Raw genomic sequence first — 26159 nt, forward strand, 5'->3', positions numbered from 1 at the left:
CCAGTCATTTTCTCCAGGGGAACTGATCTCTGCCGCCTGGAGATGAGCTGTATTCCAAGGATCCCCTGGAGGCTGGCCCCCCTCGTCCCCCCTCCAAAGCAGCCCTTTTCCCCTTGGTAAGCTGTGATTCCGGTGGCCCCCGGAGGCTGGCGTCCCTATTCATCTACGAAGCTCACCGTCCTGCCGGAGAGGCAAGGAAGCACGGCTGGCGCCAGACTCGGGGGGGGGGGGGGGAGATTCCCGGCGTCCTGGGGCTGGGACCCCAGTGACTGGGACTCTGCCTTCCCTAGGAGCTGCTTTCTCTAGGGGAGCTGCTCCCTTTGGTCTGGGGATCCCCAGGCGTCACCTGGAGCAGTTGGCAACTCTCAAACAAGCAGAGAAGGGCAAGTGGGCGGAAGCCCCTGTTCCCAAGTCGTGACTTTGGCCTGGATGCTGGCAGAGGGATGCTGCGAGAGGCACATCTTCCCCAGCAAGGCAGGCAGAGAGTCCGGGGGGGGGGGGCTCCCTAGAGTGGTTCTCTCATCAGAGGGTTAAAGAGAAGGAGTCTCCATTCCTAGAGTGGCCTCCTCCAGGAAGGCCAGGTGGCCTCCCTCCCTCCCTTCCTTCCCTTCCTTCCTTGGGCAAAGGTGCCTGCCAGCTCCGCAGGTGATGGGCATGACCTGCTGTGTAGCCAGAGGCTTTGACTGGAGGGTGGGTGGCATCAGAGGACTTGGATTTGAGGGGCTCTTTTTGGGTTTTTTTGTTTGTTTGTTTGTTTTAACCCAAAAGGCTTTTCTTCCGGGCTTTTGACAGTGGCAGAGGTCCAGCAGAAAATAAGCAGGGTCAGCTCCGCAGGACATCCCCGTTCCTGCCCTGGATTGGGCAGAGGGATCTGGCCGAGGAGGAAGGTGAACCTGGGGTCCAGGTGGGGACAGTTTGAAGAGGATGACCAGAGAGCCGGACTCAGTTATCGCAGGGGCTGGGAGCAGAAGGGAGCTGTGGGAAGGGACCATGCAGGAGAGCCCGGGAGACGACGGGGGGCCCCCTCCAGATGTGCAGCGCCGGCAGTTCCGGCAGTTCCGCTACGAGGATGCCCAGGGGCCCCGGGAGGTGTGCAGCCGGCTCCACCGTCTGTGCCGCCGCTGGCTGGAGCCGGAGAGGCGCAGCAAGCGGGAGATGCTGGACCGGGTGACCCTGGAGCAGTTCCTGGCCGTCCTGCCCCGGGAGATGCAGGGCTGGGTGAGAGGATGCGGGCCGGAGAGCAGCGCCCAGGCGGTGGCCCTGGCCGAAGGCTTCCTCCTCAGCCAGGCCCAGCCAAAGGAGGACCACGAGCGGCAGGTAATTCTTATGTAATCCTATGGAATGGTGCGGAGCGTAGCCAGGAGGTGTGAGGACAGCCTAGGAGCCAGGCAAGGGGCATCTGGAGGTGGTTCTCCATTGCCTGCCCCCACCTTGTGACCCCTCCTAGTGTTCCCTGGTGGAACTGCCACCCCAATCCTTGGAGGTCTCCCATCCTAAGACTAGTCAGGGTCAGCCCTGCTTAGGTGCCAAGATCTGCCAGGATCAGGCTGGGCTGGGCTAATCAGGATCAGGGGGGGGGGGCTAGCAGGCGAGAGAGATTCGACTGGCTACAGGGCTGGGCTGGGGACAGACTCTGAACAAAGTTTATCTTGAAAATCCCTAAGGATTGCCTAGACCTATTAGAAGTCCAAAGAAGGGAAGAAATGCCTTGGCCCTTTGCCTGCTCCATTTCTGATTTCTCTCCCCTTCCTCAGTTCTCCACTCCTGTTTCAGGTGCCGGTACCCTCTGCCAGCGGGGCGACTTCTTTCCCCAAGTCAGATCCAGAAGACCCCAGGCCAAACCTGCTGTTCCGGGTGGTCCCTCAGGAGCCTGGCCCAAGAGCCCTCTTGCTGGGTAAGATCAAAGACAGCCTCAATCCACCGGATGTCTTTCTTCAACAGCCTAAAATCTGTTGGACTGGATCTGCAGTGTGCATAACTGATTAGACTATAAAGAGTGTCCTGCAGGGGGCACAGGAGTAGATGTGTATTTAGCAGAATTAGAATCTGTGCCCTGATTGGATTAACAAGGTTAAGCTCTTAAACTTCTTTGAGCATACTTCCTCCCTGCTTGCCTCCAGAACAGAAGTTGAGCAGAAGAATGACTGCAGACAATAATCAGAACAGTTAGTTCAGTCTCTTTCTCTTCCATTTCTATTCATAAATTGTTACTCTTCTGAGTAAAAACTATTTTACTTTTAAGCAGTCTGGTGCTTGACTCCTTTGCCTATTCAAACTCTGCCAGCATATGCAGTCTGAAGAAGAGCTGGCTTTTATACCCTGCTTTTCACTACCAGAAGGAATTTCAAAGCGGCTTACAGTTGTCTTCCCTTCCTTTCCCCACAGCAGGCACCTTATGAGGCAGGTGGGGCTGGGAGAGCCCTGTCAGAACTACTATGTGAGAACAACTCTTATCAGGACTGTGACTAGCTCAAGGTCACCCAGCTGGCTGCATGTGGAGGAGAGAGGACTCAAACCCGGCTTGCTAGATTAAAAACTACTTCTCTTAACTACTACACCAAACTGACTCTGTTTTTAGATCCCCTGATTCTGTGATTGCTGTCATCCAGATTGTCCGCTCAGTGTTTCCCTGAGCTGCAGGTCTTCTGCACCATCTTCCTGCGAAGACCATATTCCAAGACAATTTGCTCACAATATGAATAGGAAGGTGTAGTATTCGGGGGAACCTTCTGTAACCACATTGCCAGGATTTTGCCTCCATATCTCCCATCTTTGCCTTCCATCTTTCTCTGGCTTGTTGTTGTTGTAGCCGGTATGTTACAGAAAGTTTGTTTCAAGAGTTTCAGGTTTCCTACCTGCAACGTGGTCCTCTACGGAGCACCCTTGGGCTGATATGGGGAGAATGGTTTGGTTTCACAGGAGGAGGGGAAGGCTGAGCTTTAGGGGAAGAGCATCTGAGGTCCCAAGCTCAATCCCTGGCACCTCCTCTGGAGAGCAGCTGCCAGCCTGAGTGGCCAATAGTGCCCTTGACTCAGTACGAGGCAGCTTCGCGTGTGCGTTCAATGAGCTGGACTGTCTAGGAAAGGGCAGGACGCCTTCTGACTCCCTTTCTGTCCCTCACAGATGGAGGAGCCAGGCAGGAGTTCTATTCCGCGCCATCTCTTTCGGGCAGAGGGGATGTGGCGTCCAGGCAGCCGGAGGCGGTAAGTGTGGGAAAGGCCCCCGGGTGCCTCCCTGGGCCTCAGAGGATTTCTCTGTCCACCTCTCGGGTGCCTTTTGCGCTACTCATATTGACCACCTGTAATACTGAGGGTGAGGGTGGCCGTTGAGGGGAATATGAGTTCAGGCTAAGGAGATGAGACTAGATCAGTGGTTCTCAACCGGGGGGGTCGGGACCCCTTTGGGGATCACAAATGACCTTTTCACAGGGGTTGTGACAGGGCAAGTAACTTGGCCAGGGGGGGTGCCATCCACACAACAGTGTTGTGGGGTAGATCAAGACAGAGCGTTCGTCTGTCTGGAGCAGCGGAAAAGAGCGAGACCAGCATAGTGGGACAAGAGGCAGAGCTGAGCTGAGAAACCCCGGGAAAAAAACAATTTATATACAATCATGAACAGTGGATCTTCACACCATTGGTCAGTTTCGTTTTAATTTCTGCAAAGAACCCTTGCGTCATTTTATGGTTCAGCTGTCAAGTTTCAACTGAGAGACAGTATAGTGTAGTGGTTAAAGAGCAGCTGCTTGTAATCTGGAGAGCTGGGGTTGATTCCTCTTCCATGCGCAGCCAGCTGGGTTACCTTGGGCCAGTCACAGTTCTTTTAGAGCTGTTCTCACAGAGCTCTCCCAGACCCATCTCCCTCACGGGGAGTATGTTGTGGGGTGCTTTGGGGCTCCTTCGGGCAGTGAAAAGCAGGGTGTACTAAACCAGCTCTTCTTCCTCTTCTTACGATGAGCCTGCAGAGTTTTCAAGGCCGATGTTTTCAGAGGTGGTTTGCTCTTGCCTGCCTGTACAGAGAGTAAAGGACTCCTAAAATTGGAAGGGGCCATCCAGGCCATCTGGTCCAACCCCCCCTGCTCAGTGCAGAATCAGGCTATGGAGCCAATTGTGTGATCTTCTTTCCAAACGCTGACCAGGACCTACTGTGTTTGGCTTCCAAGGTCTGATGAGATCAGATGAGCCCGGACTACCCAGGTCAGGTCATCTAGAGCAGGGGTCCCCAACCTTTTTATCACCGGGGACCACTCAACGCTTGACAATTTTACTGAGGCCCGGTGTGGGGGGGTAGTTTACTCCTCTACTCTCAACCACTGCCCTAACGCTCTCTGATCGCTATGGTAATGTTTAAACATCCCTTCAAAATAAGATACAGACACGCCACCACCATGAACATAAGGAACATTTTATTTTCATGGAAATTTTAACTCATGACAATGATAAATCAATGGGAACCCTGAGCTTGTTTCTCTGCAACGAGATAGTCCCATCTGGGAGGGATGGGAGACAAGGACACCCGAAGTGTGTTGTAAAGGGCCGGGGGGGGGGATGAAGTAAAGGGCCGGGGGGGGGAGAAGGCGTCCTTCAAGGCCCACCTCCAATTAGTCGAAGGACCACATGTGGGGATCGCTAATCTAGGAGTATGGCAGGAAGCAATTTTCATCATGTAAGGAGCATCTCTGAAGCAGGCCTGGATCCTGGGTGGAGGAGGAGGAGGAGGAGGAGACGAGCTGGCTTGTTTATTCCTCACTTTTCACTACCCAAAGGAATGCCCAGTTGGCTTACAAACCCCTTTCCCTTCCTCTCCCCACCACAGACACCCCAGGAGGTGGGTGGGGCTGAGTGAGAGAACAGCCCTACGAGAACTGGGACTGGCCCAAGGTCACCCAGCTGGCTGCACGTGGAGGAGGAGGAGGAGGAGTGGGGAATCAAGCCCAGCTCTGCAGATTAGAGGCTGCTGCTCCTAGCCACGACACCAAGCCGGTTCTCAGAAGACGTCTTTCCTGAACTGGCCCCAGACTTCTGTGCACCAGGAGAAGAAGTCTTACCTTAGAGAGCTACTGGAGAATAGCCACAACTACACCTGGTGAACTCCTTTTTAAATCCCTTCTTCTCTGTAAACTTGCTGGAAAGTTTGGGCCCTGCTGTCTGTCTGCTGACTGTCTCTTTCTCTCTCAGACTACCTTACAGGGCTGTTGGGAGGATAAAGTGGAGGAGAGGAGAACTTCCAGTGCCACTCTGAGCTCCTTGGAAGAAGGACAGGATTTTTTAAAAACCAGGGGGGAATAAGCGCTTTCCTTCCTCCCACAGCACCTGGTGACCTTGGAGGACGTGTCTGTGCTTCTCACCCAGGAGGAGTGGGCCCTGCTGGATGCAGACCAGAGAGCCTTGTACATCGAAGTCATGCTGGAGAATTGTGGGAACGTGGCCACTCTGGGTAAGCCTCTTTCTTCCTCGCTATCTGGGCAGCAGCCCCTAATCTGGAGAGCCAGGTTTGACTCCCCACTCCTCCTCCACATGCAGCCAGCTGGGTGACCTTAGGCTAATCAGAGCTGTTCTCACAGAACAGTTCTGTCAGAGCTCCCATACCTACCTACCGCATAGAGGGTCTTTTTTGGGTAGAGAAAGGCAAGATGATTGTAAGCCACTTTGAGACTCCTTCTGATAGTGAAGAGCAGGTGACCCCCAAGTATCAACTCCTCTTTGGGTGAGGAAGGACCTCCTCCAGTCTGCTCTCAGCCTCCTGCTCCTTCATTCCACCGAGAGGCCGTGGGTTCTTGTCTTGTGAGAACGGGAGAAAAGGACTTGCTCCTTGCCCTCCCACAAGAGAGAGTGGCCTCTCTAGCCCAGCCTCACTTCTCCTGTGGAGACCAACCAGAGACCCGGGAATGTCACACGCAGAAGAACACAGGCCAGCGGTTTTCCCCTTTGCTCTTTCTTCCCGCTGAACGGAATTGCTCCAGACTTCCATGTTTCCATGTAGTGATCATAGCCTTTGATGCAGCTAGCCTCCCCAAAAACAATTAGTAGAGGTATGCCCTGCCATATAGGAAAGTACCACGAGCAGCTACCTAAAGACAGCAAGAGTGCTAAGAGAGCCACCTTGGTGTAGCGCATAAAAAGTGTCAAGCTGCCATCTGGAGAGCCGGGTTTGATTCCTCACTCCTCCACGCGCAGCCTGCTGGGTGACCTTCGGCTAGCGTAGTTCTTTTAGAGCTGTGCTCACGGAGCTCTGCCAGACCCACCAACCTCACAGGGTGTCTGTTGTGGGGAAAGGAGTTGGGAAGCCGCATTGGTACTCCTTCAGGTAGTTAAAAGCGGGGGATTAAAACCCAGCTCTTCTTCCTCTTTTTCTTCCTCTTCTTCCACCTTCTTCCTGTCCTTCTTCCTGTCCTTCTTCCTCCTACTTCTTCCTTTCCCCCCTCCTTTGTCTTCCTATTTCTCCTCTTCTTCCTTTAGCACAGGAAGTCTCACTATGATCACACTTAGGCTAGGCTGCTGCAGTACAATCTATCTGGGTCTGCCTTTGAAGACTATTCAGAAGCTTTGGTAGGCACGGGTGTTAAAGCTACGTTCGCCTCAGCTTCCTTTCTTTCTTCCAGCAGGCAACGGGTGGAAGACTGAAGCAGAGGGGAAATTATGCCCAATTTCACTGGATGCAGTCACATTTGCAAAAGAGAAACTACAAAGAAGAAAACCTGAAGCAGAACAGAAGAGGTGGGAGGACTCCTCTGCTTCTTCAGGGGCTGAATCCCGGGGCAACCCCTCAGCCCTAGGAAAGAACTCATGCCCTGTGTGTGGGAAAACGTTCACTTATAAATCAATTTTTAATACGCACTGGAGAATCCACACCGGGGAAAAACCATTTAAATGCTCGGAGTGTGGAAAGAGCTTTACTCAAAGCACCGCCCTTACATTACACAAGAGAATGCACACAGGGGAGAAGCCGTATGCCTGTCAGAAATGTGGGAAGAAGTTCAGCCGCCGCTCAATTCTCACGTCACATAAAAGAATTCACACAGGAGAAAAACCATATAAATGCTCCCAGTGTGGGAAGAGCTTCAGCCGGAGAACGCATCTCAATTCACACCAAAGGCTTCACACAGGAGAGAAACCCTATAAATGCCCCGAGTGTGAAAAGTGCTTTAGCTGGAGTCGCAACCTGTTGTCCCATCAAAAAATCCACCTGGTAGAAAAACCATATAAATGCTTCGATTGTGCGAAGACCTTTGGGAACAGAACAGATCTGAATTCCCATCAAAGGATACACACAGGGGAGAAACCTTATAAATGCTTCGATTGTGGAGAGGCGTTCAGTTGGAGCACTCAGCTCTCTTCCCACCAAAGGATCCACACAGGGGAGGAGCGGTTCAAATGCCCCAAGTGTGGGAAGAGTTTCAGCCGGAGCACAAGCCTTTCTTCTCACCTGAGAATCCACACCGGGGAGAAACCGTACAGATGCCTGCAGTGTGGGAAGAACTTCAGTCGGAACACATATCTCACCTCACACCAAAGGATCCACAGCGGAGAGAAACCTTACCAGTGCTCTGAATGTGGGAGGCGCTTCACTCAGAGCGCTCACCTTTCATCTCACCTGAGAATCCACACGGGGGAGAAGCCCTTCCAGTGTTCTGAGTGCGGGAGGTGCTTCAGTCAACAAAGGAATCTGGCATCCCATCAGAAAATCCATTCAGGGGACAAGCCGTACCAATGCCTGGAGTGTGGGAAGAGCTTCATTCAGAGGAGAAGCCTTGTTTCCCATCAGAGAATCCACACGGGACGGACTACTGAGGATCCTGGAAATGCCCTCAGGACACCACAGACAGCAGATGGGTCATAATGTGTATCTCAAAATCAGGGATACACACCTAGCCAAGGCCATATATGATTGACTGATTGACTGTGATTATGGTCTAAGACCAGCAACTAAAAATGGATTTCACAATAATACATTTAGTACAATAAATATGTAATGGTAAAAAAAGTAAGATGGTATAGGTAAAACAGAGCATATAACATACAAATATAAATAAAATAACGTATTCCCTCAGTTAGTACAGAAGTCTAAATCCAAATTTACCCACATATGTGTGTCTCCCAACAAGGCCTCTCAGGATATGAGTAATGAGAGTTCCACGGATCTGGCTAGAGTTATGAATAACCACAGGGCTCCTCCAGAGCCTCCGAGGGGTTACTTCAGTTGGAGGGGGGGGGAATAAATATATATATATATTGTTATTGTCAAATTCACACACGGTGGAAAAGGAAGGGGAGGGAGAGCTGAATCTCCTGCACTCCCCGCTGGCTCTCCCAGTTCCCTCCTCTCAGAATTCCTCCTCAGAGCCCCACAGGCAGAACCTGACTGGGGGAAGACTGCTGCGGACAAAGGGACTCAGGCAGTCAAGCAGGGGAGAGGATTGTGTCCCAGGCCACAGACTCCGCCCCTCAGAGCAGCCATTTTCTTCTCCCAGGGAACCGATCTCTGCAGTCTGGAGCTGAGCCTTAATCCCAGGGGATCCCCAGGTCCCCCCTGGAGGCTGGCATCCCTAGCTGAGAGAGCGACTCCGCCTGGGTCCCGTGCAAGGGCTGTGCTGGGCCTGCACAAGGATTCCTTTCTTCTTGGCAGCCAGGTCTGAGCCTGGGGAAATATATCCCCAGGTCTTGCTAGGATTGCCAACCTCCTGGTGGTGCCTGGAGATCTCCCAAAGTGATCTCCAAATCACACCGGTCCTCTTCCCTGAGGGATTCTGCTCTGCATGGCCGGCCTCAGGTGGGGGGGGGGGTCCGGAGACGGGGCTTTTTGGGAGGCGCTCCTCTCTGGTTCCCTCGCGAGGCCCTCTCGCCCCTGGACTTTGCAGCACGAGGCGGGGAGATGCGCCCGGGAGCGGAGCCTGCCGTGGGCTGAGCCTGCGGCGTTGGTTAGCTCTGCCCCCCCCCCCCTGATCGCTGCCGTCTGCGTGGCGCTGCCCCTCCGGGGGATCCCCCGGTCCGCCCTGGAGGCTGGCAACCGCACCGGGGGCGCCAGCCACGCGGGGGGGGGGCTCTTCGGGGTCGGCGCGGCCGGCAGAGGGCCCCGGAGTGCCCGGGCCGCGCTCGTGGGCCTCGTCCGCGGCAGGAAAGGCGCGTCTGCATCCGGGAGGGGAGCCGGGGAGAGAGGAGGGGCGCCGCGCGGATCAGGGCAGCGACGAGCGGAGGGAGGCCGAGCGGGGGCGCAGCACCTGCCTCTCTGCCCGTCTGCAAGCGGGGGCCGCCCTGGGGCCGGGGGGAGATGGAGGCGGCGCACCTGGAACAGGTACAGGGCGGGCGGGGCGCGGAGGGGGCCTGGCATCCGCCCGCCCGAGCAGCCCTTTTCTCCAGGGGGGCTGAGCTCTGAGCGCTGGAATTCCGGGGGATCCCCAGGCCCCACCTGGAGGCTGGCATCCCTGACCCTCAGTGGGGTCCAAGGCCACAGAGTCCCCCCTCCCAAGCAGCCCTTTCCTCCAGGGGAGTTGATATCTGTAGTCAGGAGATGGGATCCCCAGGTCCCGCCTGGAGGTTGGCATCTCTAGTCCACCCTCCCCCCCAAAGCAGCCCCTTTCTCCAGGGGGACTGATTGCTGTGCCCTGGAGTTGAACACTAATTTCAGGAGAGCCTCAGGGCCCACCTGGGGGTAGGCCAGGTCCAGCTGGAACCCTCTAACTGGGGCAGGGGGGCTCTGTCTTCTGGGTGCTTGGGGGGCCACAGTGGGAGGGCTTCTGGAGTTGTGGCCCCGCTGGTGGACCTCCTGGTGCCCCCTGGATTTGGCTACTGTGTGACACAGAGTGATCCAATATTCTTAAATTGTTATTGTGTGTTACCTGTGGCTGTTTATGTAAACAAACCCTGGAGCAGCAAAAATGCCACTCATAGATCATAGGGCGTGGCCAAGTAATACTTGAGATCTGGGGACATCCTTGATTATTTAAAGTTGTCATGATGTAGGACAGGGGTCACCAACCTTTTGGCACGTTGAGGCCGCATTAACATGCCCAGTGCCTAAGGAGGGCCACATCTTAAACCAAAATGTAACCAAATTCTTAACCTACTTATTTAGAAAAAAAGTAAACAGAAAGGACCGTGGAGACCAAAACAAACAATGTTGCTATTGTCTTGTTTGCAAGAAAGGGACAGGATGGTGCCTCTTGAGGCAAGAATGATGGTTCTAGAATATATTTTTCTGCTTGGGGGGCTGGCAGCCTAATTGTAGGGCACAGCCCTGAAACCACCACCCCCACCCCCACACACACACAAAATCAGAATTTCTCTGTGAATAAATTCTCAGAAGGTCTAAGGCAGCCTCCTAAGTTCCTTCGCAAATTTTCAGAATCTCGCTTATGATGTCTTCTTCTTCCCCCCAGGAAACTGGCAGCCTCAGAAATGGGTAAGATCCAGACTTTCGCTGTTTATATTCTGTGTTGCATTTGAATGCTGTGGAGGGGGGGGGTCTGGGTCAAGGTCTGCTGCTGGAAGACGGGGTGATTTCTGAGGGAGGAGATCAGAGCTGGGAAGGGGAAGCTCCCCTCGATTCTGCAGCAGGACTGGGCATTCTCTCTTGCACCCAGGAGGTGAAGGGAGAACAAGAGGGCCACGGGAATAAACAGCTTTAAAAGCAGATTAGATAGATTCATGGAGGAGAAGCCTATTAGTGGCCACCAGCCACAGTGACTGCGGGAAACCTCCACATGCAGAGGCCTCTGAGTCCCAGAGCCAGGAGGCAACTCCAGGCCAAGGCCCCTGTACCCTGTTCTTAGTCTTCCAGAGGAACAGGTGGGCCCCTGCGTGAGGCAGGAGGCTGGACACAAGGAATGACTGCAGCCCAAGAGCCGCCTCGTGTGCTGGTTAAGAGCGGAGGCCTCCATTCTGGAGCCCCCGGCTTGATTCTCCACTCTTCCACATACAGGCAGCTTGGTGACCTCAGGCTAGTCCCAGCTCTTACCTCTCTCAGCCCCAGCAACTTCACAGGGTGTCTGTTGTGAGGAGAGGAAGGGAGGGCAATTGTGAGCTGCTTTGAGACTCCTGTGGGTAGTGAAAATGAACACTGATGGGATCAGGGTCCTGTGGGACCTTAACGAATTCATCAGGGCTTGTAAGACAGAGTGGTTCTACCCGTGGTTGAGGCCAGAACAAGAACACTCAATGCTTGCTGGCCTCCCTGCCTAAAAGTCCCCCCACTCAAGAAACTCCCTAAGCACCTCAGATCTTGCATATATAGTCACCCGACGTAGGCTTCAGGGTTCTGACCGTCCGTCCGTCCGTCCGTCCGTCCGTCCGTCCCTTCCTTCCTTCCTTCCTTCCTTCCTTCCTTCCTTCCTTCCTTCCTTCCTTCCTTCCTTCCTTCCTTCCTTCCTTCCTTCCTTCCTTCCTTCCTTCCTCCCTCCCTCCCTCCCTCCCTCCCTCCCTCCCTCCCTCCATGCATTCATTCATTCATTCATTCATTCATTCATTCATTCATTCACACACACATGATTTTTACCCTGCAACTCTCAACAGTGTCGTCTGGTGGAGGCTTACAATCTAGGTCCTGTTGGGCAGAAGGAAAGGTGGAACTTGGGACCCAGTGGCAGAGAGGGGGTAGCACAAGCCCTTGGGGGACTGGTGTGTGTTTGCATGTAGGAGAGAGCAAACTGGGCTCTTGGGACTGATCCAAATGGGAAATATTCCGGAAGCAGAGAGTCACAGAATTGCCCGCAGAGCTGGAGGAGGAGAGACTGGCAGAGAGGTCAAGAGGTCTCTTGCAGGCCGGAAAGGTGGCCTATGGCAGGTGGCTTGATTTTAATGCTTCTGCCTTTCTTTTCTCGAGCACGGAAGGCACCGTGGTTCCAAAGCCTGGACTGGCTTCAGCAGAACTTGAACAGGGTTCCAGCCTACTCACAGAGAAAGGATCCGCCCTTCAGGCCGCACTCCTGGGTTGTGATGGTGAGACTCATTTTCTCCCCTCCCCCCCCCCAATTCTAGCTCAGTCTTCTACTCCCTGTGGCTGCCATAATTTCCCCTGCAGCTGCCAAAACCTTGAAATTATTACTCTTTATATAATACATACCTTTTTATCATAACAAAACCGTCCTACAGTAAATGTGGGTGAGATCTTACAGAGAGGAAAAGCTGTTTTTAATAACCCACTTTTCTCTACATGAAGGAGTCCCAAAGCGGCTTACAAACCATTCCCCTTTCTCGCCCCACAACAGACAACCAGCGAGGTAGGTGAAGCAGAGATAACCCCAAGAGAACTGCTCTGAGAACAGCTCTAAAAGAATTGTGCCTCAAGGTCACCCAGCTGGCTGCATGTAGAAGAGGGTGGATTCAGCCTCAGTTCTCCAGATTAGAAGAGTTGGTTTTTATATCCTTATTTTCACTACCCAAAGGAATCCCAAAACAGCTTACAATCGCCTTCCTCTCCCCACAACAGGCACCCTGTGAGGTAGGTAGAGCTGAGTGAGCTCTGAGAGAACTGTGGCAGGCCCCAGATCACCAGATTAGGGTCCACTGCACATAACTACTACATCACGCTGACTCCTGATCAGTCCTTGGCTGGGCAGTACCACTTTCGACTGTAGAGGACTGGATGCTTCTCCATCAAATAAAATTTCACTGCATATAGAAAGTCAGCATGTCAAGAAGAGGGGTTCAGACTTAACCTTCTCCCTGGACTGCTAGTTTCCTAAGGTTATTTAGTTATCCTTTTTGCAAAATTGAGCAGGGCAATGTTAAATTGTGTAGACAGACCTTTTAAAACAATAGTTTAGAATAGAGGTCCCTACACATTTTGAGCTTGTGGTCACTTTTGGAATTCTAACAGAGGTTAGTGGTCATAGCCACAAAACAGATGCTGCAGGGGGTGGAGCCAACCAGAAAATTGCTTACATCACTTACCCTTTTTTTTGCGCTGACAGCTCCTAGCAAAGCAACGTCTTATAAAATCTGCACAGCCAATCAAATCTTCAGAAGCCCCTTCAAAAGGAATGTGTGTGGCCACAGACACCCCTTGGCTAGCACAGTCTGTTGTTTGGCAGGTGATAGCCCATCCTTCTGATGCCTGAGTCCTACTGCTGGCAACTGCAGTTCCAAAGTCTCACTGTCTCTTTTCCTGCGAAGCTAACTCCACTTGAAATGCTGGGCCACTTATGCCTTTTTTGTAGGACCGTCCTGGCAAATACTGATTTTTATTTACCAGCTTGAGAAAAGTCACTTCAGTTCCTGTGTCTCTCCAGCCATTTATTTGTTCACTATTTACAGTTTCAGGCTGTAAATATTCTTTATTTAGATCTTCCTGCAGTTTCCAGATTTGCAGGATCCAAAGGAACTGGTTGGCCACTGTGTGAGAAAGGATGCTGGATTAGATGAACCATTGGTCTGATCCAGCAAGGCTCTTCTCAGTTTCCTAAAAATGTCAGTGAGCACTGTAGTACTCCTGGGTACCATGTTGGGAACCCTTGTTTTAGAAAAAGGAGTGATCTGTCTCCAGACCCCTTCTGTCTCAGCCAGTTGAGTCCAGATAAGCCAGTGTGGGAACCTTTTGGAGCTGAATCACAGCCACCTCCTTTCCTGTGCAAATGGGAGATGTCATTTTCTTGATTTGAATGTTGAGTGCCTGCAGTTCTGTGGGTGTCACACCTGTCGTTATTCTCCTTGTTTTGTCAGGTCAAATGCCAATGACTGAGAAGGAAAAAAACCAAAAAGATGGAAGAACTTCTGATGTAGAAAGTTCTGAACAAGTAGAACTGTCCGGGGAATTGTTAAGAAAAACAGACACAGACATTCTCCAAGTTTCTGAGCAGGATGGCATTTTGGAAAATGAGAGAACTGAAAGGCAGGGGAGAATTCCTACACGAAGGAGTCAAACTGAACCTGTTCTTCATGTACTGAATGATAAAAACACCAGCACAGGACACTTGATATGTGGCGAGTGTGGAAAAAGCTTCAGCAGCACTTCCAACCTGATGGCTCATGAGAAGATCCACACGGGAAAGAAGCCCTACAAGTGCTCTGACTGTGGGAAGACATTTGGGAAGAAATCGACACTCATTACCCACGAGAGGATCCACACGGAGGAGAAACCGTTCGAATGCTCTGTCTGCGGGAGGAGCTTCCGACAGACCTCCAGCCTCATCGCCCACGAGAGAATCCACACAGCAGAGAAGCCGTATGAGTGTTCGGAGTGCGGGAAGAGCTTCAGTCTGAAATCGAGCCTGATTGCCCACGAGAGGATCCACACCGGAGAGAAGCCCTATAAGTGCTCAGAGTGTGGGAGGAGCTTCAGCCAGAAATCTACCCTCATTGCGCATGGGAGAGCACACCGGGGTGAGAAACCTTACGCGTGCTCGGTATGCGGGAAACGCTTCAGCCAGAGCTCAAACCTCCTTGCGCATGAGAGAATCCACACGGGAGAGAAGCCGTACCAATGCTCCGATTGTGGGAGGAGCTTCAACTGCAGCTCCAGCCTTATCAGGCACCAGAGGGTCCACACTGAGGACAAACCGTACGAGTGTTCGGACTGCGGGAAAAGCTTCAGCTGTAGTTCCAGCCGCAGCAGGCATCAGAGGACCCACACGGGAGAGAAGCCCTATGGATGCACGGTGTGCGGCAAAACTTTCAACTCAAGTTCCCAGCTTATTGTGCACCAGAGGACCCACACGGGGGAGAAGCCATACAAATGCTCGGACTGCGGGAAAAGCTTCAGTGTGAGGTCTAGCCTCAGTGCCCACCAGAGAATCCACACAGGTGAGAAACCGTACAAATGTACGGACTGTCTGAAGAGCGTCTACCTGAGGTCTAGTCTCAATGCGCACAAAAGAACCCACGGAGGGGAAAAGCCATACGACTGTGCAGACTGTGGGAAGAGTTTTACTTGCAGTTCAAACCTCATCAGACACCAGAGGATCCACACTGGTGAGAAACCATACAACTGCGCCGACTGTGGGAAAAGCTTCACCTTGAGCTCAAACCTCATAGCCCACCAGCGGACGCACACAGGAGAGAAGCCATACCAGTGCTCAGACTGTGGGAAATTCTTCAGTGTGAGTTCTCAGCTCAACGTGCATCAGAGAATCCACACGGGAGAGAAGCCCTTTGAATGTTTGGACTGTGGCAAGAGCTTTACCTGCAGTTCGGGCCTCATTAGACATCAGAGGACCCACACGGGAGAGAAGCCTTATCAGTGCTCAGACTGTGGTAAAAGGTTCAACTTGAGTTCGAATCTCATTACACACCAGAAAACTCATCGAGGGGAGAAGCCTTACAAATGTGTGTACTGCGGGGAAAGTTTCTATACAAGGCCAAATTTTGTTGAGCATCATAAAGCCAACCACACAGATTCTGTAAATGCAAACACAAGCACCAGTGGCGTTAAGCAGAACTCCCAGTCGATAAACTACCAAATAAATTATGTAGGATGGGATTGATGATAGAGAAATTAATGGTCCCTTAGAAGTCGATCCTTGTACAAGAACCTTTTAAATTTTAAAACATTTATTGTCTTTCAATTACCAGTGTTTTTAAGGTAGCGTACAGAAATCATAGTTGTTTTTTAAAAATCCCTATGCCAAGATAGAAGGGCCCCTACCTTCAAGGGCCCTGGTGACTGAGGGGGACACTTCCAGCAGGGCTCTTCTTATGTTCCTCACTCTCACCGTCCTTCCGTGCTGAAACAGACAAAAACACCAAGTGGAACCAAAGAACATCGATTAAAAATGCAAGAAGAACTATTAAATAGAAACTGAACAAATCTGTTCTGCTTTTACTGTGCCTTTCCAAGTTCATCTTCTGGGGCAAACCATTCCACAAGTTGGTTGCTGCCACCAAAAAGGCCCCGCCATGTGTCTGCCAGACAAAATAGTTCTTGCAGATCAAGGCCTCACTGGATGATTTATGTCAGGATCTTGCAAGAAGGCTGTCCTTCAGATATTTTGGTCTTGAACTGGTTAGGGCTTTAAAGGTCGAAAACAGCTCTTTAGTGTACCCCCCCTAGAACAAACTAGTATCCATTGAAGCTGGTACGAATATATATCAAGTGGAAGGAACATCGTGAAAGGAGTGGCAGTTGTGCAGGAGAATTTCCCACTAAATTGTGCCCAAGCAATCTCTCCTCATACTTGACCCAAACCTTTATATTTGGACCGTGGTGATCTTTAGATATGTGCAGAAATGTCCACCGCTTGGGTTCTGTGCCTTTTGTAACATTTAGTTTTGAGAAAATCAGTTCTGATATGTTTAAAAGTATGAAAAGTATTCCTTAGACTGTTTCAAGTGTTTCGTGTAGCCAAGCACCAAATAAAAATGATAGAAAAAAGGCCTAACAATCCAGAAAAAATAATTTTTTTTAATTAAAAAGAGCCTGCTTGGTGTAGTTGTTAAGAGAGGTGGCTTCTAATCTGGAGAGCCAGGTTTGTATCCCAGTTCCTCCACATACAGCCAGCTGGATGACCTTGGGCTTGTCATAGTACTGTTAGAGCTGTTGTCACAGAGCAGTTCTTCCAGAGCTCTCCCAGTCCCACTTACCTCACAGGGTGTCTATTGTGGGGAGAGGAAGGGAAAGCCACTTCAGGTAGTAAAAAGTGGGGTATCAAAGCCCAGACACCATGTTTCAGGTATCAAGTAGCAGTGTTTTCTAAATAAGCTGCATAAAATTTAAGGACAAAGTGGTACAGGTGTTTTGTAGGACATATGAGCTGATGAAAACTGATTTTCCTGCTTTGATGAAACACACTAACTGGAACTCACAGATGTAACCAGGGATAGGCACGAATTGGCTCGTGAACAAAACTGTGTAATGAATTTTGGCCACCTCATGGTTCCTGAACTGCAGGTCTGCTGTCACAAACTTTCCACAAAGTTTAAAATCATTCGGGGGGGGGGGGGGAGATGGTGAGGGGTAACCACATGCCTTGAATGGCATTTCTTGCTTCTGCTAATTGCTTGTTTTACCACAAGCTGAGTCCTGTCAGCCGCTTCATTTACCTCTGGCAGCGGGAGGCTGGAGATTGGAGATTGCAATTATAGTTGACCTCCAGGTACCAGAGACATCAGTTCACCTGGAGAAAATGGCCATTTTGGAAGGTGGACACAATGGCATTGCGCCAGGGGTAGTCAAACTGCGGCCCTCCAGATGTCCGTGGACTACAATTCCCAGGAGCCCCTGCCAGCGAATGCTGGCAGGGGCTCCTGGGAATTGTAGTCCACGGACATCTGGAGGGCCACAGTTTGACTACCCCTGCATTACGCCATATTTATTACCTCCTCCCCAAATTCTGCCCTTCTCTGACCCCACCCTCGAATCACCAGGAATTGCATAACCCAGGGAATGGTTGAACTGTCCTGCCAGTTTCTCAGTTTGCTTCAGGGTGAGGTAAGGTTGCCAACCTCCAGGGCTGGCTGGAGATCTGGGATTACAATTGACTTCCAGGTGACAGAGGAAATGGCTGTTTTTGGAGCATGGACTCCACAGCATTATACTCCATTTAGGCCCCTCCCCCAAACCCTCCTGTCCTTAGGCTCCACCCCCCCAGATCTAGGCTGGGGCCTGTAAGGGGTGCATTTGAACTGGCCTCCCAGTTGCTCAATTTACCTCAGTAGGAGGCTTTTGAGTAGAGCTGCCAACCTCTGCGGGGTGGGGGTGGGGGGTGGGGGGTGGGGGGTGGGGGGTGGAGATCTGGAATCACAGCTGATCAGTTGATCAACACAGATCAGTTCCCCAGGAGGAAATGGATGCTGTGGGTTGTAAAAATTGAATTGCAGGCTAGGTTCGTGCTATCCTTGTTGCAGGAGTAGTCAACCTGTGGTCCTCCAGATGTTCATGGACTACAATTCCCATGAGCCCCTGCCAGCAAACTGGCAGTGTTTGCTGGCAGGGGCTCACGGGAATTGTAGTCCGTGAACATCTGGAGGACCACAGGTTGACTACCCCTGCTTGTTGGGCATGAAAATAAACCTTGGTGATAGCTTTTAGATTTCATAGAATCCCAGGCAGAGTAAGCAGGGAAGTTTTGTTTTGAGACAATGTAGCTGCATTGGTTAAGGTCGGCTGTTTTTCATGGGTAGTCATTCTTTTTCTTGAAGTAGTTGTTAAGTTTTCTTTGAGTAACTGTTCAACATGTTTACTGTCTTGTGAACAGACATGAAGAACGCTTCTTGTGCAGCTGACGGCTTTTCCCCCCTCAAGTTGGTTAAGTTGTAATGACAAACAGATTCAATCTTACACGTTCTGCCTGAGGTAAACTTTGTTCGTAAAACACTTCTTTTCTTACAGTAGCTTTGAGGCACCGACTCTGTCTCAGACGCACCAGCCGAGAGAAACGGGCCCAGACTGGCCGGGAGGTTCTGATGACTGACTCCAGCTGACCAAGCAGAGCAGTTAGAGATTCTCCCATCATGCACCACTCTTCCCTCTCAATATGAAGGGGGCTTGGATGCAAGGATGTGGAAACCCAACACACTGGAGGAGGGACCCCATGGCCGTCATATGTCGCTGAGGACCCTCCCTCCCTCCCCAGGCCTCCCCCTCCTCAGTCCCCAGAAATTTCCCGGCCTGGAGTTTGCAACCCAGCCATCCACACATCCCATTTGAACTGGCCTAGACACGTCGCCATTGACAGAGCGCTGAGGCCATGGAAGAAACACCAGTTTGATTTATTTCAGACCAGAGACCTGAAACAAGCCAGCTTTTTCGAGTCTTTTGTGTCCATTTGTATCATAAATGTGGGAACTTTTGTTCTTCTTTTTTTCAGGGCAAAAGACAAACACCAGTCAGAATAGGCAGTAGTCGCTCCAGCTGGGCATAGGCCCCCCAAGACCAAGCCAACGCAGTCTCCAAATGGCTGCTCCGGGTCAGAACCAGGAGGTTGGCACCAGCCATCTCCTAGGAATAAATGGAAATTACTGAGGCTTGTCCCTTTCTGGACCTCTGTTCCCTACTCTTCCCACCTAGAGCAGCATAATTTTTTCCCAGTGGAGGTTATACTTAAAGAATCAGTCAAATGAGGGGAATTTAAAAAAACAACTTTTTCCTATTGCTACTGCCCATTATGAGTAGGAAAACTGCCTCAGTTGGACTTCTGCCTGTATTATTCACATTTGTGTATCTGTGAAAGGCATGTAAGGAAATTATTTCATTTGTGCCTCACCTTACTCTCCTAAACAGCTTGCCTTCATTTTATTCTCGCAACAAACCTGCAAGGCAGCTTCCCAGCAAGGTACTGGGAAAGCATGGGCTTTACAAGATGGTGTCCAGCCTTACATTATTCAGTGGATCCAAAAATGGCGACACTAGGGCTGTTGCAATTTGTTGCCGGGCCCACCCATCAGGCAGGCCACACCCTTGACTTGATTTTGGGTGCTGGGATAGAGGTGGTCCTGGATGCATCATTGGCCATTCCATGGACAGACCACTGTGCGGGCTCAGCTCAGGATACCACCTGGGCAAAGGGCACATTTTAGCCCGCCTGCAGAGGCTTATGGATCCAGTTGGTTTCTGGAATGCTCTGCGGGACCCAATGCCTCCTGGTGATTCATTATTGATGCTGGTGGAGGACTGGCAGTCCCGCCTGACAGCCGCCATAGACAAAATCACCCCTAGACATCTCTCTGTCCCTGCCTCAAACAGGGCGAGGGGAAGAAGGGAGTTGGGCTTATAAGCTGCTTTGGGACTCCTTTGGGTAGTGAAAAGCAGGGTATTAAAAAAAAAACTAACCAGTTCATACCCCACTGACTAAAGCCTTTTTCATTGGTTAAGCAGGGGCCCCCCAATTAGGCAGACAGCAAGTCCTTATAGCATTTTACAATTCTTTTTTTAAGTCATGCACTTACAAAAAAAATGTGTAAAGTAACAAGGACCGTTTTAGAAGAGGCATCCGCCCTTCCGAGAGGCGAAGAATGCCAAGAAACTGGCAGAGGCCTTATCAAATCACAAAAAAAACAGTCATGGCGTTGCACCAATTCCTTGTGGAAATCTGCAGTCGCATCCAGAGTTCCTTTGCTGTACAATTTGCACTGGCTCACACCAGAGTCACTTTGCATATGTTGCCCTGGGAAGCACACTTTGACGCTGTGTCTGCCTCAAGAAGCCAGAGTTTGCTACCCATTTGGCAAAACCATAGTAAGAACAAGCCCATTTAGGGGAGAGGCCGTGGCTGAGGAATAGAGCCTCTGCTTGGCACACAGAAGGTCCCAGGTTCGATCGCCGGAAGCATCTCCAGATTAAAAGACCAGGCAGGAGGGGATGGGAAAGGATTCTGCCCGAGACCCTGGAGGGCCGGCAATGTTCTGAGTAAACTCTGACCTCAATAGCCTGGTGCTCTGAATCAGTACAGGGCTGCTTCATGGGTTCACATGCATCATTTGTGCTAACTCCAGTTCTTGTGCTAACTCCAACCGGACGTGATTGCCTGAATAGACAAACTGTTGTTCCTGTCAACTGGTTTGCCTCCAGATGTGGAAGCCAGAGTAGATTTATAAGTGGGATGTTAGTCCTTCTCATTCATGTGAGGCACTTCTCTAATGAACACAATACACTGCGAATGGCAAACAAAACAAAACAACATTGAAAATGATCAGTCTTACCTGCACACAAGCTTGCCAACTTCCAGGTGGGCCCTGAAGGTCTGGATTTACAACGGAGATCTCCTATGCCCTCCCAAGAGCATTGAGATTGATCAACTGAAATCTGCTTAGGGTCCCTGACCCCAAAGAGGGCCAAGGCTTTTTCGGCCCTGGCCTTGGCCAGGTGACGTGCTCTTCTTTAGGAGACCAGGCTCTGGGGGACCTTGATCAGTTCCACGGGGCCTGTAAGACCCAGATGTCCTACCAGACTTACAGCTGAGACCAGGAAATAATACCCAACAGGTCCTCCTGGCCTCCTGCTTGGGACCCATCCAGCCAACAAAACGAACGCTGGCTAGCCCCCCTCTGTAGCAATTTTAAACTGGAAGACGATTTAAAATTATTTTCAAACTGAATGTTTGTTACACATGTAATTTATTTTGTACTGAGCCAACTAGGGAAGGGCAGAATATTAATAATAATAATAATAATAATAATAATAATAATAAAACTGTTATTATTGTTTCCCCTGGAGAAAACAGCTGCTTTGGCATCAGAGTCCTGCTCAAACCCCCAAATCTCCAGGACTTTCCCAACCCAGAGTTGGCAACCCTGTCCACCAAAGAGGGGGAGACTATGGCACAGTGATGTACAGAAATGCTGCATTTAGCAAGACTCTTTTCTTTTGAACCACACATCCTTCGACTGGAAGGCACGCATGCATAATTTTGATGGATTCACCACACACCCTCCCGTCACCCAATAGATGCTCCGTTCATTCACTGTAGTGCATAGTTTAAAGATGTTGATGGCGACAGCGGTTCCATTGGCTTCACTGAGTTTTTCCCCTGTAGTTGTCCATCATTGCCAAGAGCTACCAAGGATTCACGAGTGAGTTTGCACAACCATTTCCCACATTGTGATGGGCCCGTACATGGAAAGCCAGGCCTCATGGCTGGGGGAAAGTGACCTGCCTCTCTGGGTTCCTGTTACCATGCAAATGTTTAGTAAACATGGTGCATCCTTCTGGATTCACATGTGATTCCAAGCACACTGGAGCAGCAGAACAAAATGTGAGTCCAGTAGAACCTTAAAGACCAACACAATTTTCCCGGAGAAAAGCTTTCGTGAGTCTACACAGAACCTCGTATCTACGGGATCGCTTCTTTCCCTATGCCTCCCAAAGAGCATTGAGATGGAGCAACCAAAATCGGGTCAGGGTCCCTGCCCCCAAAGAGGTCAACCGGGCCTCAAACAGGGCTAGGGCTTTTCCTACTTGATGGAAGGTTCTCCCTGGTGAGGTGAGGGCCTACTAGGACTTGAAGCAGTTCCAGAGGGCCTGTAAGACACAGCTGTTCCATCAGGCCTATGGCTGAGGCCAGGAAATAGGACCAGGGAGAAGATGCTGGCTTCCCAGTTTGAGAACCCACCCAGCCATCGCAATCCAGCCAATATGCCCTTCCGCCCTCAGCAATACCTAAATAGGAAAGAAGAGGCGGTTTTTAAAAGTAATTGTAAAACTTAATGTAAACCTATATTAGATGGATGTTTTATTATATATGTGTAATTTATTACTGAGTTGATGGTTTAACTTCAGTTACCCACCCTGAGCCGACCAGGGAAAGGCAGGATATAAAAATATAATAATAACTTTATTTTTATTATAATAATTACTAAGGGCCAAGCCTGTTGCATTCAGGAATACGACGAGCGCTAGATTGGGGGAGTGGGGTGGAAGAATTCTGCAGATGGCCTCCCCCTCCCCCCAGGACCTGGAAAGGCTGCAGGCAGCTGTTAGGGAACTCACTGGCAGGGGCAGGGATCTGCAGCCTCCGAGCCTCAGAGGGAAGGGGAAGGAGGAGGGGGTGGTCAAGGGTGGGGGACGGAAGGCGATTGGCTGCCTGCTTGACAGACAGGCAAGCCGGTTGGAGGAGGAGGATGCGGCACTCAGGGGTGGGACAGTTGCTCTGAGTGGGTGTTAAGTGCTGAGTGGCACTTAAGCCATGAGACACGCTCCGCCTCCAAGCTCTTACCAGAAATATATTATGTAGAACAGATTAGACTCTAAGCTCATTTTGTCAGGTACAAAGGAGATCCATCAGCCCTTATGTCCAGGTCAGAAGTCAGGCGTGGGGTGACAAAGAAAAGCCAACAGATCCTTCTTCACAACAGCCCATCTGACTGGATGCATATAAGACCTTGTGGGCACTCAAGAAAATGAATGAGCAGATAAAAAGAAATCTGTCTTCAGTCAACGAGTCATTAACACGTGCAATTTACTGTAGCAAGGGGTGGCGGCAGCTACAATCCACTTTGAGAGGGGAAACACCTGGAGCAGTGGTCCATCAGTGGCTATTAGCCAGAAGGTATTGATGGAGCATTCTGCCTTCTTGGTGCTTGGGGGCTATGGTGAGGGCTTCTGGAGGGTTTCTGGCCCTGCTGGTGGACCTCCTGTTGGCCCCTGGGTTTTGGACATTGTGTGAGACAGAGTGTTGGACTGGATGAGTCATTGATCTGACCCAACTTGGCTTCACTTATGTCTGGGGCAGTGATACCCTGTATTCTTGGAGCTTGAGGGACAACAGTGGGAGAGTTCTGGCCCCACTGATGGACTTCCCGACAACAACTAGTTTTTGTCCCTTGTGTGACACAGAGTGTTGGACTAGGTGGGCCATTGGCCTGATGCCACATGGCTTCTCCCATGCTCTTATGTTCTTACTTATATCTGAAGAAGTAATGCTTCCACTAATCATTCCCTGCCATTTTTTGGTTGGTCTTTAAGGGGTGACCGGACTCTAATTTTATTCACGTGTACCAACATTAAGATATAGAATCATAGAATGATAGAGTTGGAAGGGGCCACACAGGCCATCTAGTCCAACCCCCTGCTCAACGCAGGATCAGCCCAGAGCATCATAAAGCATCCAAGAAAAGTGTGTATCCAACCTTTGCTTGAAGACTGCCAGTGAGGGGGAGCTCACCACCTCCTTAGGCAGCCTATTCCACTGCTGAACTACTCTGACTGTGAACATTTTTTTCCCTGATATCTAGCCTATATCGTTGTACTTGAAGTTTAAACCCATTACTGCGTGTCCTCTCCTCTGCAGCCAACAGAAACAGCATCCTGCCCTCCTCCAAGTGGCAACCTTTCAAATACTTAAAGAGGGCTATCATGTCCCCTCTCAACCTCCTTTTCTCCAGGCTGAACATTCCCAAGTCACAGGCTCATCTCAACCCGCCCTGAGAATCAAGGCCCTGGGGGAGGAAGGATTTCATAGGCTTCGTCGGATGGCTCCTCCTCCAGGCCAAGCCCCCCCAGAGTTTCTCTCGTGTGGATTTTCTGATGCCGAACAAGGACGGCACGGTGAGAAAAGCTTTTCCCGCATGTTGCGCACTGATGCGGCCTCTCCCCCGTGTGGACTTTCTGGTGCCTAATGAGGACAGCGCGGTCACAGAAGCATTTCCCGCAGGTGGCGCACTTGAAGGGCTTCTCCCCCGTGTGGATTCGTTGGTGGACCATCAGGATCTGCCTCTGGCTGAAGCTCTTCCCGCACTCGGAGCAGGTGTAGGGCCTCTCCCCCGTGTGCACTCGGTGGTGCTTGACCAGCTGGGAGGAGGTGTTGAAGGACTTGTGGCAGTCCGGGCACTTGAAGGGCTTCTCCCCCGTGTGGGACCCCTCGTGGACCATGAGGCTGGAGCGGCGGCTGAAGCTCTCCCCGCACTGTGAGCATTTGTAGGGCTTCTCGCGCATGTGCACTTTGTGATGGTTGAGCAGCTGCGTTTTGCGGCTGAAGCTTTTGTCGCACTCCGAGCAGTGGAACGGCTTCTCCCCGATGTGGATCCTGTAGTGTCGAGTCAGGTCCGAGCTCACCGTGAAGCTTTTCCCACACTGCGAGCAGGTGTAGGGCCTCTCCCCCGTGTGGGTCCTTTCGTGTGCCACCAAGGTGGATTTCAAGCTGAAGCATTTCCCACAGTCCTTGCACATGAAGGGTTTTTCTCCAGTGTGGGTTCTCTGATGCGCAACGAGGACGGTGGTGCGGCTGAAGCTTCGCCCGCACACGCTGCAGACTTTCGCCCCCCGGCTTCTCCGCCTCCTCTTCTTCACCACTCTGGTTTGGTTCATGGCCGCGCTGTCTGCTAAGTAGGGAAAGAAAACGCCCACTCTTGAATCGAGACAGTTTCCCCTCTCCCTCTGCGAGCCATCCCAAGTTCCAGACGCCTCTCCATCCTCCTGACGCCAGGTGGATTTATCCAAAGATTCTCCATGTTTTCCCACTAGCTCCGGCTTTTGTAGTAGAGGTTTATTCTCTCTGTCCTCTGTCATCGGCCTGTCACCTAGAAGAACATGCAATGAAACTGGCATGTTTTTACCCACAGTAAAACAAGAAACCTTTACAGAAGACTGTAAATATAGTAATTTGATTTTTGAGAGACACAGTGGTGTAGTGGTTAAGAGGAGTAGACTCTTCTTGGGAGGACTGGGTTTGATTCCCCACTACTCCCATGCAGCCAGCTAGGTGGCCTCTTAGAGCAGTTCTCACAGAGCAGATCTCACAGAGCTCTCTCTCAGCCTCATCAGTCTCTCAGGCTGCCTGCTGCGGGGAGAGGAAGGGAAAGTGGTTTGTAAGCTTCTTTGGGACTCCTTTGGGTAGTGAAAAGAGAGGTATAATAAAACAGCTAATTAATCTAGCATGGTGGGTTTCTGTAGCAGGCAATGAGTAACTTTTAATCGTTTTAATTGTGTTTTTATTGCCTTAAGGTTATTTATTATGGCTCTGTTTACAGATGTTATGCATCGCCTTGAGCCAGCATTTCTGGGAGAGGCAGTTATAAAAATCTACTTGAAAATAAATTAATCAATTATTTTTCACCTTTCTCTCCAATGGGGACCCAAAAGGGCTTAACATCATTCTCCTCTCCTGCACTGTATCCTTACAACAACCTTGTGAGGTAGGCTATGTCAAGACAGTGTGACTGGTCCAAGGTCACCCAGTGAGCTACCATGATACCAGTGAGGATTTGAACCCGGGTCTTCCAGATACTAGTCCAAGAATCTTAAATAATTCACTACACTGGCACTCTCTCTCTTCACTATTTAAATTTTTGTAAGCTGTCCAAGCTGCAGAAAAGTAGTATGAATTAAAAAACACACACAAAGATACACAAGAAACCTTTTACAAAATAAAATGCAGAGACAATTGACTTTTGGGGAGCTGGGGGAGAGGTTTACGTACCCCTTTTGGGTACAGAATTGATCCATGCAGCTGTTAAAACATGGTCTCCTCTTAGTTTAGGAATTCTGCCTTGTTCAGTGCTCATAGCCCCATATTTTTATCACCTAATTAATCCACAACAGAGAAGAGCTTTTATGTTAGTGAGGTTAAATGTTCTACCTTCAGCATTGCTTACTGGGAGATATCATAATATTCCTTATTTAAATAGAATCTGCTCCTGTGGACAAAACTATATAGAATTTGTTTTACGTGTACCACTTTGTTTCCCGTTTTACGATGGCATTTGGATAAAACTTTATCTCCATTTTTAACCAGGAAAGTTAGACCTTCTGATCAGATTAAAGTATTCTTTTAGACGAGTAGTTAGAATCCTGCTTTGATT

General features: G+C 50.6%; 2 protein-coding genes across 4 annotated transcripts in view; one reads left to right on the plus strand and one right to left on the minus strand.

Moving 5' to 3' along the window:
• Positions 1-260: 260 nt before the first annotated feature.
• LOC143834002 (uncharacterized) lies at positions 261-16309 on the plus strand. 3 transcript variants are annotated; one of them, XM_077330470.1, is made up of 6 exons: positions 261-1317; positions 1774-1894; positions 3124-3203; positions 5307-5433; positions 6599-7799; positions 13909-16309. In XM_077330470.1, the coding sequence occupies exons 1-6, from the start codon at positions 925-927 to the stop codon at positions 15410-15412; spliced, it is 3426 nt and encodes a 1141-aa protein (XP_077186585.1). In that variant the 5' UTR covers positions 261-924; the 3' UTR covers positions 15413-16309. The 3 variants fall into 3 exon arrangements, with proteins under 3 accessions (XP_077186585.1, XP_077186584.1, XP_077186583.1); XM_077330469.1 differs by lacking the exons at positions 261-1317; positions 1774-1894; positions 3124-3203; positions 5307-5433; positions 6599-7799 and adding exons at positions 8883-9288; positions 10373-10395; positions 11823-11930 and having other exon boundaries at positions 13653-16309; XM_077330468.1 differs by lacking the exons at positions 261-1317; positions 1774-1894; positions 3124-3203; positions 5307-5433; positions 6599-7799 and adding exons at positions 8964-9288; positions 10373-10395; positions 11815-11930 and having other exon boundaries at positions 13653-16309.
• Positions 16310-19039: 2730 nt separating this feature from the next.
• The window catches only part of LOC143834143 (uncharacterized), a 33524-nt gene continuing 26404 nt past the window's right edge, over positions 19040-26159 (minus strand). The window contains 1 exon segment of the mRNA XM_077330749.1: positions 19040-24611. Within this exon segment, the coding sequence (XP_077186864.1) occupies positions 23791-24611 (821 nt within the window). The 3' untranslated portion in view covers positions 19040-23790.

Source organism: Paroedura picta, chromosome 3 (assembly GCF_049243985.1).
Source record: "Paroedura picta isolate Pp20150507F chromosome 3, Ppicta_v3.0, whole genome shotgun sequence".
Classification (NCBI taxonomy): Eukaryota; Metazoa; Chordata; class Lepidosauria; order Squamata; family Gekkonidae; genus Paroedura; species Paroedura picta.